Below are 15,424 nucleotides of genomic sequence, written 5' to 3' on the forward strand. Positions count from 1 at the left end.
TTGGCTTTTTTTTTAACTTAACTATTTTTGTTAATGTAATGTAATCGGCTGTCAAAACTTAAAACACAATAAGGGACTTTTTTTTTGTAGCACGTTTTTTTGCATTTTTGGACTAAGTAGAATCTACTTAGTCCAAAAATGCAAAAAAAAACGTACTACAAAAAAATGTCCCTTACTGTGTGTTTGAGTTAGGAATGCCGTAATGTTTATTATTGTCAATGTATCTATTGTTTATTATTTAATTTTTTTTTATATGTAAAGCTTTTATATGTACAATTATCAATTGAGCAATCAAATCAATCAATCAAATCATTGAGCAACAAACTAGCACAAAATATAAAAATCCTCTAGTACAAATAAACGAATGGGTAAATGATCAAGAGTTAGTACCATAAAATTTGTAAAATAATTAAATAATTTATCGGCTTGATACATGTTTTACCAAGTGAACAAACAACATTTTAAAATTCCATTCATATCTTACTCCTCAAAGGTTAATTTTTAAAATTATAGTTTCTTGGCGTTTTCAACATTTTGGTTTTTCATTAAATGATTCGGCAGTCACTTTGTGATAAAATCTATTCATTTTTAATTTAAGTTTCACGTAGTAAATACCAATATTTCGTAAAATCATCCCTAAAATGCACACCAAGTCCTACCAAAATTCATTTTTAAATCAAGCCTGTGATATGTGCAATGTAATGCTTAATGAAATAGACATCAATAATGTTTCTTTTAATACGTTTACGAGAAATATGGTTGATGTCTATTTGACTATTTGATAAAGAAAATTTGTATTATTTGATAAAAACATGTAATGTAAGTTTATTATATAGTTTTACTTTTATGTACATGACAGTTTATTTTTATTATTATTTTTAGATTACTTAAGTGAAAACCTCTAATTGGAATGTTATTTTTTTAAATTCCATTATTGTACTATGTTATTTTTGTTAAATATTCTATTGGTTTTCCCATAAATAAATAAAAAAAAATAAAAAAAAATCTAGTGACACGTGTTTCGATGCATTCCGCATCATTTTCAAACACCGAAAATGAAAACGGTGTTTGGAAATGATGCGGAATGCACCGAAACACTTGTCATAATAGATTTTTAGAAATAGTAGTATTTACTAAATAAATCTTTAATTTAAACAATTTGGTCTGTATTTATTTTCAACAGGATATAACAATTGATAGTTATAATGAAAAAAAAAAGGTGAACTTACTTGGTGAGCATCGCAAGAGCACTTTCGACTGGTTGTGTCAGCCGACGGGTAACGTCCTCAGTAGCCAGAGTCGGGCAGTGGAGAAGGAGGCTGTGCAAGGCCGACAGAGCACCAGCTCTTCCTTCTAAAGTCACCTAATAACAAAATATGAGCGATGCAATTGATTGTACAATGAAGAGTTATAATATCTTCTACTTAACACACACGCAGTAAACTTGGTCACAACTGTCGTCAAGAAAAGGCGATTCAGTTGGCTTGGCCATGTACTCCGCATGCCTCCTGAGAGCCTTAATCAAGCTTGCCTCTTTTACAAGGCATCAGGTTCGCGCCGCCCGGGACGACCACTGCTGACAATTCGTCGGCAGTTCTCATCAGAACTTCGGAACGCAGATCTGACTAGGGAGGATGCAAGGGAACTAGCAGCCGACAGAAAAGCCTGGAGACAGTTTGTGGACTCCATATGCTCCACCTAGGGAGCAGATATGGTTTAATTAGTTAAATTAATTAACCCATTGTAATGGGAAATCCTTAAAAGCGTCATTTACATACTGTGAGTAGAGAATGGGAGACGCTTATATGCGTTCCATTTGCTTACTTTTGGTAGAGCGCGAAAGACGCCAAAAAACATTGAACAGATCAGAATTGGGTTTTCGGTTACTTATGATTAGTACACTGAGGGTCAGGCGGCAGACTATCTGTCTGTGAGTATAATTAGGGTCAGGGTTGATGAAAAAACCGGCCGACAACAATGTGTAAATTTAATTTGTTCAAAAAAGTCATACACCGAAGTCGCCAAATCCGAGTTTACAACATACCTGCCATGTGAATGAATCTCCGCGGGCCTTCTCAGATTCGAGCTCTTTATTAGATCTTGGGAAACTGTTCCTCCACAACAGCAACATTCTGGGTAGTAATCCGCGAACAACGGGCACTCCTGTGGAAAAATTAAGGACAAATAATTACAATTTTGAATGTGTATTAAAAGCTCCACCAACTGCATTGCCGGATCTGATACAGAAGCATCTGGGCTTCTTGATAGACCTCTCTTGCAAAGCAATTTTATTTAATGAACCAAGTTGCGAAAATTATTAGCAAATGTGAAGTAAAATTGTATCCCTTTGTCAGCCTCCGTAGTGTAATGGTCAGCATACTCAGCTACCGTACTGGAGGTCCCGGGTTCGATTCCCAGGGGGGGATAAATAAATATAAGTGATTTTTTCACTCTAATATTTATTCAATATTACCCTGGACTGGTGCCTGAAGCGGAGGGCTGATCACCTTTCCTTCGTGTGATCATGATCAAGATAACACTGTGTTTATATGATGCAGTGCCCTATGCAACATTGGGTGCAGATGAGGGTTTGAAGGATGATGAAAATTGTATCCCGGTTTTACTGCGAATTTAAGTTTCATAGCTCTGAATGTCCCTGTCACTGCCAATGTAAATAAAAACAAGTTTGTTAAACCATCACCAAGTTTCTAGAAGTGCCCCAGTGTAGGGGCAGTGCAAGAGATCAGAAGCTTGTTGGTTCAGTTAGTCAGCTAGATCTAATTCCAAACCGACATTGACCAGAACACAGATGCCTCCACAGCCCCAACCAGCGCAGCAGACAGACTCGGAACAGTGCCAGGGCATTTTCAGAAAAAGATCAATTATGGTACTTCCCACTCAACCATTATTCATTGACATTCAATCATGGATCCCTTTCACAAGTTTTTTTTTCTTACACAAACCTATTACGATCCTAACAAATAATGGGAACATTTTGGAATCCTAACCATGACATAGAAAGGCAACAACACAATGCAGCACATTACATAAAGAAAACACCTTCATGATACAGCACCTTTGATTAAAAACTGACCGACTGGCAATATTCCTTCCTACGCTGGAATGGCTTCACAAGTCATGACCCACCCCTCCTCTAGTAGAGATGAATGTACAGTTTTAAATCTACCGTCATCCCGTGCCGAGAGCACATTTCACAACACTACTTCTAGTTGTTTCTAGTTCCTACCCAACGTCATGATGGCTCCGATCAGCAGCCACCCGGCATGAGTCCTGTTGAGGGATAGCCTACTGTTCTGGCTGGCAGACCTCAGCAGCTCTTCGGCAGTGTTGAAGATGACTTTCCCCCTGTTGTGTGGTACGCCCAGGGGGGAAAGGCGAACTGCTCCCAGGACAGCAGCAAGTGCTGCACTGTAGCCTGAAATCAACAATAATTCATTAACACGCTGAATTAGAAATATGTAGCAGCATATATGAAGATAAATCATTGGAAGTATTTTGGTGAAATTGAAGGCATTTTCTTTTCTTGGATGTTTTTCAAACATACTTAGTAGCACATTTTATAAAACTTTAAATAATAAAACTAAAACATTGTTTTTAATCACTTTCTTATTGGTACTTTTCTCCTACGAGAAAAGTATGTTTAAATAAAAAAGTAGTTAAAACAAAGTTCTAGTTTTATTTTATAAAATATTTTTAGGCAGTTTTTTTTAAAAATATATTGTCTGCGTTAAATGCTGCTAGCTACTAGCAGCGCACGACTGAGTCCAGGTACCAACTCTAATGCTTGTAAGTGACCAAAGAGTTGGGAAAATATGGATGAAAGTAGACTGAATCCAGTAGAAATGTGATCATGATAGATGGCATTACGATGTATGATATATACATACAAAGATTTGGACGTATACAAAATTCATATTATTAACATATATAATCGGGTTTGATTTATTTATCAAAAATCTTTGCATACCTGATATGGCTTCTGGGCTGGTCCTCATATTCTCAATGGCATCAACACATCTGTCGATGAGTATAGTTATGTGAGTCGGAACAGCTACACATATGCACCGCAGGCACCAGGCGGCTCCCAGCCTGGCAGCGTGACACGGATGGACCAAGACCTTCCAAGAAACCAAGATGATACAAATTTCAAAACTGAATCTCTAAATTTTATGTATCAATGTAATAAATATGGCCAATTTATAATGAGTCATTTTCGGAATAATTATATCAAGGGCACTTTATAATATCATTTCATCATAGATGAATAAGAATATGGAAGTCAAACAGAAAAAGATGGGGAAGAAAAAAAATCTTCCTAAAATATATGTAAGAGTAAGTAAGATGTAGAGTTAGGGCGTTTGTGCACTACCTGTAATTTTACCGTCCAGCAGTCTGGTTTTGAAAAATGAAAGTGACAACGATAGTTTAGCGTGATCGAATTTACGCGCAAGGTGTTCATGCACCAATCAAGAACACCGATCCGAAGAAAGATGGATAAAAGCACAATCCAATATGTACAAGCCAATCATCGTTTTAAAACGCTAACTGACGTGCCGGACGCACAAACGCCCTTAGAGTTCAAAAATTTAAATTGGCTCTAAATTTAATTATGTATTCATCGAAATGTTATATTATTTTTGGTGTGTCCAATTTTTTCCTTTTCTAAACATTGAATTTCCGGCACTGAGGTGTTACTTGTATTGAAAATTTTATTTTGCGGTCATAATCTCTAAAATGATGAAGGTAAACGCATTAAAACAATGATTATAAAGTAACTAACTAACTAACCATCACGCCGCTTCTCCGCAGGGGTAGGCAGAGAGAATAGAGCGCCACACCACTCTGTCCTTGCAAACATTCTTCGCCTCTTCCACGTTCATGCATCTCCTCATACATACCCGTCGATTATTACGACTCCTAACCTGACCACTTTCAAGTATTTGACATACCTGATCGTGCCATGTTTTTCTCGGTCTTCCTCTGCTTCTTTTCCCACTAACATTCGCCTCATAAATTTGTTTTACTGTTCTTTCGTCACTCATTCGTTCCACATGTCCAAACCATCTTAACACACCTTTCTTAATTTTATCGATAATGCTTATCTCAGCTTTACATTCCTTCCTTATTTCACTATTCGCACATCTATCATATAATGTTTTGTCACACATTCTTCTGAGAGATCGCATTTCGACTGCATTCAGTCTACTTTCATCCTTCTTTTGCCAACTCCATGTTTCACTTCCATACATTAGAGTTGGAACCAGGACTCCGTTGTACACTGCCAGTTTAGCTTCCGCTGATAGGTTTTTATTTGCTATAACTGATTTCAGTGCACCATTCACTTTGTTCCCAGCATTCACTCTCCTTTCTATGTCTTTATCAATCTTTCCATCCCTAGAAAACATACTACCCAAATACACTAAATCATCTACCTGTTCCAAAATCTCTCCGTTTACCAATATTTCACATTCAGATCTGCATTCTTCTCTTTCAAAAACCATAATCTTGGATTGACGACAATGACAATGACAATGATTATACATGACAATGACAATGACAATGATTATAATTATTATTATTTAGTTTAAAATAAAAACAAAAGTTAACAATGGCAGAAACATCCTTTCACTATGTGATTGCCAAATAAAATTATCAACAAAAAAAATATTAAAGATTTTTATTGATATCTCAACATAGATGAATAATTCTGTAGATACACATATTCTCCCATTATTTCTATTGTACGAAAAATTAGGCATTGACATGATTTTTACCAATATTACTCAAAAACTAATATGGCGTTTACATAAAAACAAAAGTTATTTGAAAAGAGAAACTTACGGCACTAATAGCTTCGACGATGTTCAAAGATTGATCGGTCAACAAATTTTGAGCTGCTGTTCCGAGCCCCGACATCAAATTGCCAATCTCTATCAGCCCACACACCAGGAGGTGTTGACTGAACAGCGTTTCCTGATTGAAATCCTTGGCGTTCTCAGGATTAAAGTCGATGCTGTTCATCTGCTTGACGATGATCTGCACGATCTCCTTGCAAGCCGAAGCCTGAGCCTTCTCCCCGAGCATCTTCCCCAGCACGCTCCGGAGAATGAAGTTGATGCACTTCCGGGAATACACGGCATCCACGTGGGAGCTTGCGGCTTTAGGATTTGCTACCAGGTCCAGGATGTGGATGAGTAGTATTGTCAAGTTTTTTTCTAGCCACAAGCCACCCATTGTTTGGATGAATATGACATAGGCCTGAAAAAATTAATGAAGCAATCAAAGTTACATAATTTTTTTAACCCTTTCCACTCTGACCATTTTTTCTCATAACTGATCAGCTACTCTGATCAAAAAAATGCGACGTTTTTCTACCATTAAAATAAATATTTTGGTTCCCTAATTTTGGGACACTCTGTCTGGCAATTCGTATGACGATGTTAATTAAGATTAACTGTATTTATCTGAAATATTTTTTGGTAGAATATACTCGGGTGATAAGAGAAATCAGTGATTTAAGTTATACCTGCACCGGGCCAGACATTGTGGCCTACGGAGCTGCCTACTACTGGAATCATACGGGCCAGAATGTCTGGCCTACAGAGTGGTAAGAGTTAATTTAGCCATATGAATCATAGAGATCTCAACACTCCTCAAGGTTTGGAATAAATAAATTACTAAATATACACTGATCAAAGGCTAGCTGCTTTGCAAGGTAAAACAGCTGGTAAGATCAATGGCAGAATCATAAATTGTGTTTTTTAAATTTTTATTAATAACTATCTGTACCCGGGCACACATTCCTGTGGTTCAGTCTGATCAAATGGAAAATAAATAAAAAAGAAAGCCCACATTTACAATGTTCAATTTCACAATGCTCGTGAAGTAATGAAAATATAATAATCTATAAAACAAAAAATGCAATTGAAAAAGCTAAGTGACAGCAGCTGTCAAGAGCACGCTGGCCACCATGAGAAATGTTTAGTATTGCACCTGTTGTTGTAACAGTTAACAGAAGGCGCTGCCGTTACGGTAAAAAAAAAACATGTTTTTACATGTCATAGGTAAAAATATCTATTACAGATGATGCAAAAATGTGCATATTTAAATGCAACGTGGTGTTAAAATTTCAAGGCAATCAGTGAATAACTTCCCAGATTCAAAATTTGATGAATTTAATTATGTAAGAATAAAGTAACATTTACATTTTTATTTATATAGATAATTGCATATAAGACATTAACAATATTTTGCAGAAAAAGTGTAAAAAATATTATAATAAGGTAAAATAGTTTTGGTGGAAAAACTTACATGTGTCACTCCAACTCTGATTTCGCGGTTGACACCAGACCCTGCTTTGATGATTTCACCCTTAAGAAATGAGCTCCCGCCTCTTAAGAATCCTCCCATCAATATGCTCAGCGCTTCTTCCAGAGATATACCCGCCTTAGCGGACTTACTTTGTTGTGCTGGAAAACATCACATACGTAAGGATTAGTACCACACGCGGTTTCTAAGAGGAAGCTTGTGTGCAATGCACTCTTATCATCACACAATTCAATTTACCAATAATTCGGCTATCATTTTTTTTTAAAAGTAAAATGCACTGCCGATAATTTCAGTCACTGGATTCCTCTTATTTGTACACTGCACATATTTTGCTGAATGAATGGGACATTGCCTGTTTTTCCAAATCATAATAATAATAATACCTTGGTTTCCCTTCAGCAATGGACCCGTCAATTCACCAGCTTGAGTTGCAGCCATCAACGAGCCCAAGAGTTCAGCTACGGCGCACCTGAAATCATAGTGATATTTCTTAATTTTTGTGTAAGTTGATGTTGGATTATTTCTTACCTTGCTTATAACATAAAGTATAAGATTAATATTCAGTATTTTTTTCTTTTATATTCATAAAATATTCAGTATTGCTTTCACAAGGGTCACAACCAGAGCTAAAGTCAAATATTGACCCATTTGTTTTTATTTAATAACCTGAGCGGTGTTTGGACAGTCTTGTTTCAACTTGTCAGTGACAATTTCCAGCACAGGCAAATTTTCTTGCCAAAATTCGTCAGTTGAGTGGTTAAGACGTATGGGGAAGACAGATAAGTAAAAGCACTGTAAAGAGTAGCTTACCCATATTATGGGAATTGATCTGAACCAACCTGACTTCATAGGTGCTTCCGTCGAATGCCCTGAAGCACAGGGTGGACATGTTCTCCAGTTCCGTGGTGTACAAGAACGGGGCGTGTTCTATCATGGACATGAGGCAGGTGGCGGCGGCACATCGCACCGGCATGGATCTATCCGTCAGGCACTGCTTGGCCGCCTTGTAGATGTCCTTGTGCACGTTGGATATGGCCGAACCCATCCCGCAACATACCTGGAGGGACAAAACCTTCATTACTACTGATGACCAGAAATCACTAATCACAGAATTGCAAAAGAGCTCATAATACATAGTACATAGTTTCATAGTACAGTGGAACCTCTCATAATGAGCAAAAAAATGTGAGAAAGTTGCTCCCTTAATGAGCGACATTTCACATAACGAGCTACAGAGAGAGAAAGGGCAAGTCACTTTTTCACGACATTCTTTTGTGAGCCGGGACTTCTGCGCCAGTCAAAAAAGTTTTTTTTTGATCAACGAGTAAGATTGTGGAACTAATTGTACTCATTATGAGAGGTTCCACTGTATATGCATATGTACAATGCACTATTTGTCTTCACACAATTCAATTTGACCAAAATCTTTCTACTTTTTCCTGGCTCCATCCAAACTTGTCTTTGTATACTGTTGAAATCAGTTCTCCTCATCCTCAGGTTGTATGTAAGTCCTTCTATCATGGACAACCTAACCCAGGCCATGCCTTCGAATCATGTTATTTTTCTGTAACATCCATAAATTTTTTGGTCTTCCTGTAGATGTCTTTCAAGGGAGACTTTCTGGTTCACAATATGTTCAGGTTCTCTGCGTCCTATGTACTCATACCATATCAATTGCCTTTCCTCTACCTTACTATTGATGTCTGTTATACCCAGGTTTCCACGAATGGGTGTAATCTTTATTTTGTCTCAAAGGGACACTCCAGCTGACCATCTGAGCATCAATTTGACCAAAAGCTGTTGTTTTTTTTTATATATTGCCTCCCAAGTGCTTTGAAAGCAGTTCATTATCTTGCAAAATAACGTATTTTTACCTTTTCAAGAGTGTTCATGATCTCTATCCTTGTCTGTGATTCGGCACTCCGTAGAGACCTAATCAAGATGTGAACAGTTTCTTCATACGATCTGCCCATCATTCTGCCCAACTTCTCATACATGCAGCCAACACAGCTGATTGCAGCACTAAAAAAAAATCAAGATATTATTAATATTTTAATATAGAATGTAATATAGAATGTCCGCCTCCGTAGTGTAATGGTCAGCACGCTCGGCTACCGTTCTGGAGGTCCCGGGTTCGATTCCCAAGGGAGGTAAAATAAATATAAGTGATTTATTCACTGTAATATTTATTCAATACTACCATGGACTGGTACCTGAAGCGGAGGCCTGATCACCTTTCCTTCATGTGTAAATGATCAAGATAATACTACATTTATACGACACAGTGCCCTATGCATCATTGGGGTGCGGATAAGGGTTTTATTATTATTATTATTAATAAAGATGAATGACTTTATTGAGTTAGGAAAATGGTCTGATAATATAACTCTGATATGAGCATATATCGTTCACTCCTTTCAAGAACGTCATAAATTAAAAATGGTCGTTTTTCAGTTGTGCATGTTTTCGGAATGCCCAGAAAATGTACTATATCCCAGCAGAAGAGGCATATTTTTAACTTAATACTTACCCAGGGCAGAAAGTGTTGTTTTTGTATTTTGAAGAAAAGGTATTGTTTTTTTTATTTTTTTGAATATAATAAATATTTTTCAAATGGAGAAAAAACATTCAGAGTTTACCTAAAAAGATCTATTGCACAGTAAAAACTTCAGTAAGTGGCTTGATATTTATTTTTAATACATTGTATTATATTTTCAAACTTTAAAAACGTTCTCCTGAAAAATCAAGTTATTTTGATTTATGACGTTCTTGAAAGGAGTGAGCGATATGGTTACCAATCATGCGTACAATGGTGAATATTACACAACATTTAAAGTGATTACTTGAACCACCCAATGAGAGATCGAGATCCTCATATTCCTATATCAGTAAACTTTTTTGTTGTGTAATGTTCACCATTGTACCCATGATTGATGACCTTCTTCTTCTTCTTTTTTATCTTGTTGTAGGCCTTGCGGGCTGTTTTTAAGAGGGATTAGCCTCTTACGATGTCGATTTCCAGCTATCGATTTGGTGGTCTGCCCTGGAGTCGTCTACCATGGGGTTGGCCGTACAGTGCGATGTGGGGGAGTCTGGATGGTTCCATTCTCCTCACATACCATTGTCTCCTTCGTTGCCTTCCCCACCTAACGACATCTTCGATCTCGCATATTTCCCTGATCCTGGCGTTTCTTATTCTATGTTGATCAAATCAAAGAAGATGGTAGTCTGAGTATCCCAGAGCTTACAACCTGGTATTTGGCTAGCTCAAGCGATCACTTTATACACTTGTGTAACGTTCACCATTCTACCCATTATTGAACATCTATATTGCATTAATTTTTGGAACTTGTATACATGCAATAGTCTTAGATACCTTTGACTTGTGAGTTCAATTCAATGAATTCAGAAGTACGCCTGGTTTTGGCGCCTACTTTTCTTCTGGTAAAAAACGAATGCCGCGTTGAAAAAACGCCTCATGATTTGTGAACAAGGAATTCTACACACCCAAAATGTGAGAAAGGAATATGGGTATGTTGGTGACACAGTCATTTCAATAATAATAATAAATTTAAATAATTTATATATCGCCATTTTTGTAAAATACTACCTCAACGTTGCTTCACTGGAATGAATTGGAGAAAAGATTATGGTGGAAATGATTTAGCAAACAAATGCGATGACAACAACATCCCGTTATCTTGTGTATAACCCGCATAGTCTGCCAAGCGGCATTCTAGATTAGTCTCTCCCAGAAAGCAGTCACTCACTTGGAGCTACCTACAATATACAAGTATTTGGACACAGTCATAATTGTTGGGTACTATATCCAAAATAAAACAAGGTTTGTTGGATTGAATTCTACATTTATTTATGTATATGTTAATACGTGACGCGTTTTGTCTTCTTAGGACATTATTATCAAACACTCTCGGAGTGTTTGATAATGTTCACTCGTTTGACAATGTAACACTCGAGAGTGTTTGATAAAGTCCTAAGAAAACGAAACGTGTCACGTATTAACATTTACATAAATAAATGTAGAATTCAATCCAACAAACCTTGTTTTATTTTGGATATATTACCCAACAATTCAATATGGAATTCTACCAACTGTCTGCAGTTACGATAAACAGTCAAAATGTTGTTGACAAGGAGTGGTACTCACAGCCTGGTGGGCAGGTAGCTGGGCGAGTCGTCCTTGCTCCTGAGGATGTCGTTGCACTTGTTGACGGTGTCGAACAGCAGGAAGGTGTCGCCCACGGAGAAGAGCGTGGCCAGGCAGCGCGCCAGCAGGCGGCGCGTGGGCGGGCCCGACGCGCCGCCCTCCACCAGCGCCGTCAGCTGCGCCACCAGCTTCTGCTGGCACCCCTTGATGTCCGACTGCAAACATTTAAAAATATATATTTATTTTAATTATAAAAAAAATGTTTTTGTTTTGCTTTTGTTTGTTAAAAGTAACAAAAATCCATTGTTAATTAAAGTTTTCTTCTTCTTCAAACCCTTTTCCACACCCCAATGGTGCATAGGGCACTGCATCATATAAACGCAGTGTTATGATCGTGGACACATGCTCATCCATAATATTTTATATACAGGATACTTTTAAAATAAACAGATAGTATTAGAAAATTGACATTTTACACATATTTTCAGTATTTTATAGTTTTTTATTTGTTTATTATTTTGATCCGTGGTCCAATATTATCGATATAATATTTTTTAACACACATGAAGGAAAGGTGATCAGCCCTCCATTTCAGGTACCAGTCCAGGGTAATATTAAATAAATAAAAAAATCAGTTATATTTATTTGACCCCCCCCCCCTGGTAATCGAACTCGGGACCTCCAGAACGGTAGCCGAGCTTGCCGACTATTACACTACGTATGAGGAGATGCATGAATGTGGGAGAGGAGAATACTGTTTCCAAAGACAGAGTGGTGTGGCGTTCTATCCTCTCTGCCCACCCTTGCGGGGAATAATTAGTTATACTTTGTTATATTATCTGGCAAAAAAAAATCTATAATACTCCCATATACATACAATGGAGCAAATTAAAGGGTGACATCTCCCTTGGTTACATGGTGTAAGGTTACATCGTACCTGCCCATTTTGTAACATATTGCGGAAATCCGAGAATAAAGGAAAAGTCAATGGGTAGGGTTCATTTAGGCGCTGAATACACTCTTACCTAGTCTCGATTTGCGTCAACTCGATATGCGTCATTTCAACTAACGTTTTATGAAAGAAAAAAAAAACATTTATTTTCAGTAGGCAGTAAACACGAAACATCTTAACCAACTAACACGTTGCTTTCCCACAGGGGTAGGCAAATAGAATAAAATGCCACACCACTTTGTTTGCAATTATTTTTCGCCTATTCATCAATGTTCTCTTGTACTTTTTATGGTTGTAACGCTTCTGTATAATTCAATATTACTAAAATGACTTTTTCATTTTCGATTTAAATTTTTGGTAAATATCAACATTCCTTAAAACCTATTAATTGTAACATGTTTCGATACATTCCGCATCATTTTTAAACACCGTATAATGATGCGGAATGCATTGAAACATGTGTCATAGTATATTTAAAAAAAATAGTGGTATTTACCAAGTAAAATTAAAATTAAAAATGGATAAATATTGCCAATAATGTGGCTGCCGAATCCATTAATGAAATTCGTATTTGTTGCCTAGGGAATGATTTGATTTAGTCCAGTTTGAAGTGAAAAACCTGTATAAGAAAAGTTTTCACGACGCTAAATACGATCTTATGAAAAGGTGTGTCGTCATTTCGACATGCGTCATACTTTCCGAACATCGCCCCGACGTAAATTGAGACCCTACTGTAGTGTCAGTTACCTTTACATATCTACTCGTGTCAAAGGTCCTTTCTTATGAAGACATAAAGGATATCTCCTATTACAAAGGGTCGTGTCAAAAGACTCGAGTCAATGCGCGCTTTTAGGTGCTGAGGAATATTCAAATTTTGCCTTTTATTATCATAACCAAAGAAAATCCGATAAAGTTAGTTATTTTTTCCGAAATGGATATCTTTCGCATTCTTTTGTTCCACTACCGTAGCGTCGGAATGTATAGATCTTTTTCTCCTTCTCTTTGTTTTATATAGTTCTTCTCTCTCTTGTGACGAAATGTGCCTAAAAAACGTGACGCATCTTTGAAATTTCACTCACGATTCTCGTTCAATTATCAAATCGCAACAAAAGAGGTTTAACTTTAAAAAAAAGTATTTCATTTTTGTTTACCAAGCCGATTATATTAAAAGCTTTCACTTCCTATGAACTCTTTTTGTAATAATATAGAACACGTTTTAAAAAAAATAAAGAGATAGGTACAAAATTTCACACTGGGTTTTTTCTCACTCCTGTTGAAACTCGTGTCACATGTTAAGTTGAAGTTAGACGCGTGTTACACGAACAGAATGTCAAATGCATTTTTGGCTGCAGGAATCGACGTGAGATAACAACTACTCGAGGCAACTAGAAACTGTTGAAATGCGAATGCTTAGATGGTCAGCTGGAGTGTCCCTTAGAGACAAAATAAACAGTTCACGCATTCTTGGAAGCCTGGGCGTAACTGATATCAATAGTAAGGTAGAGGAAAGGCAATTGAGTTGGTATGGGCACATAGGGCGTAGATAATCTGAATATATTGTAAACCAGGCGATCGCCATGAATCTTCCTCGAAAGACATCTAGAGGAAGACTTAAAAATTCACGGATGCTACAGAAACATAACATGATTCCAAGGTATGCCTAGGTGACGTTGTATTTGATAGAAGGACCTATAACCTGAGGAAGAAGAGAGCTGATCCCGTAGTCTTCAAAGACGATAAGTTGGCATAGAGCAAGAAAGGAATAGAATTGAGGAAGACCAACAAATTCATGGATGATACACAAATATAACATGATTCGAAGGCATGGCCTAGGTGACGTTGAATATAATAAAAGGACCTACAACCTCAGGTCCTTCTATCATAAACAAGTTGGGATAGAGCCAGGAAGAAGAAGGAATTGACGTCAGATAAATTACACGTCACCCGTCGCTTTTCTTATTATCGTTGTACATATTTCCCTTTCTATACCGATTCGCTTTTGAAACGTAAAATTTTCCACCCCGCTCACAAACGGTTGTACATGCGAGGGAGAATTTACCGGACCATTGAGTTTTGGCATCCCCCCGAGGATGGTGGATGCGTCCGCCGCCGAAAAAGGTCCGAATATTTTATTGAATATTTTATAAGGCTTCTTATTTATTTTCGAGCTTTAATTTGACTTGCGTTCAAAAGCTCGCGAGAATTCAATGGCCGGTTGACGTCTATGATTTATACAATTTATATTTTTTTACGCCTTTTTAATATCACTTTGAGTGACGTGACCCTCGTCCTGCTGGAAACATGACATTTTAAGGGGATCGCAACGTAATATTTTTGTATACATTTTCTTTTAGCATCTCTTTACTAAGGAATGATATATTCAGCTTTATTAATTATATTAGATGATTTAAAAGCAGATCGTCTTGAATCAAGTTCACCAACGTATTAAATACCATCCAGACTCCCCCACATTGCACTGCACGGCCAACCGAGTAGATGACTCCCGGGCAGACCACCAAAGAGATGGATGGGAATCGCAGGAGAACCAAGAAAATTTCAAAATCTACTTCACCAAAACGCAACCAAAGGTTTTGAAGATATTTTATTGTTATAAATTCAAAGTCTGGAATTATTGTTCAGATCAAAACATGAAGTGTGTGTACTATTATGTTAATGTTATTTATTCTTTTAGCATTCACTTTGTGGTAAGACATTATTTAATTACAAATAAAACACTTGTTTATTTCCATCTACGGGTTTATATTCAAACCTGTAGATAAAAGCATATGTAGCTTCCGAAACCAGTCGTTTAAATATAACACTCAAGTGGTAAAAAAAACAAGCGTTTAAAAGAAGAAAAAAGTCCCGGTGCAAGCACAGGAGCTCAGTATTTTTTTTGGAGAGGATCAGCGCAACTAAAATAATAAGTTTCATTAATTGATTCGGCAGTCACT

General features: G+C 37.0%; 1 protein-coding gene across 2 annotated transcripts in view; it reads right to left on the reverse strand.

Annotated features, from left to right (window-relative positions):
- LOC148308207 (HEAT repeat-containing protein 5B) overlaps positions 1-15,424 on the reverse strand; it is a 119,052-nt gene that overhangs the window by 29,265 nt on the left and 74,363 nt on the right. For both annotated transcript variants that reach the window (XM_088262095.1, XM_088262094.1), the window contains exons 3-12: positions 11,519-11,733; positions 9,225-9,372; positions 8,190-8,407; positions 7,734-7,819; positions 7,333-7,490; positions 5,863-6,279; positions 3,989-4,139; positions 3,248-3,436; positions 2,045-2,163; positions 1,230-1,363 (exon numbers count right to left, since the gene is read on the reverse strand). In XM_088262095.1, the coding sequence (XP_088118221.1) occupies positions 1,230-1,363; positions 2,045-2,163; positions 3,248-3,436; positions 3,989-4,139; positions 5,863-6,279; positions 7,333-7,490; positions 7,734-7,819; positions 8,190-8,407; positions 9,225-9,372; positions 11,519-11,733 (1,835 nt within the window). The remainder of the gene's footprint in view (positions 1-1,229; positions 1,364-2,044; positions 2,164-3,247; positions 3,437-3,988; positions 4,140-5,862; positions 6,280-7,332; positions 7,491-7,733; positions 7,820-8,189; positions 8,408-9,224; positions 9,373-11,518; positions 11,734-15,424) is intronic.

The sequence above is a fragment of the Brachycentrus maculatus genome, unplaced genomic scaffold, assembly GCF_059751285.1.
Source record: "Brachycentrus maculatus isolate JH-2025_06_01 unplaced genomic scaffold, ASM5975128v1 h1tg000173l, whole genome shotgun sequence".
Classification (NCBI taxonomy): Eukaryota; Metazoa; Arthropoda; class Insecta; order Trichoptera; family Brachycentridae; genus Brachycentrus; species Brachycentrus maculatus.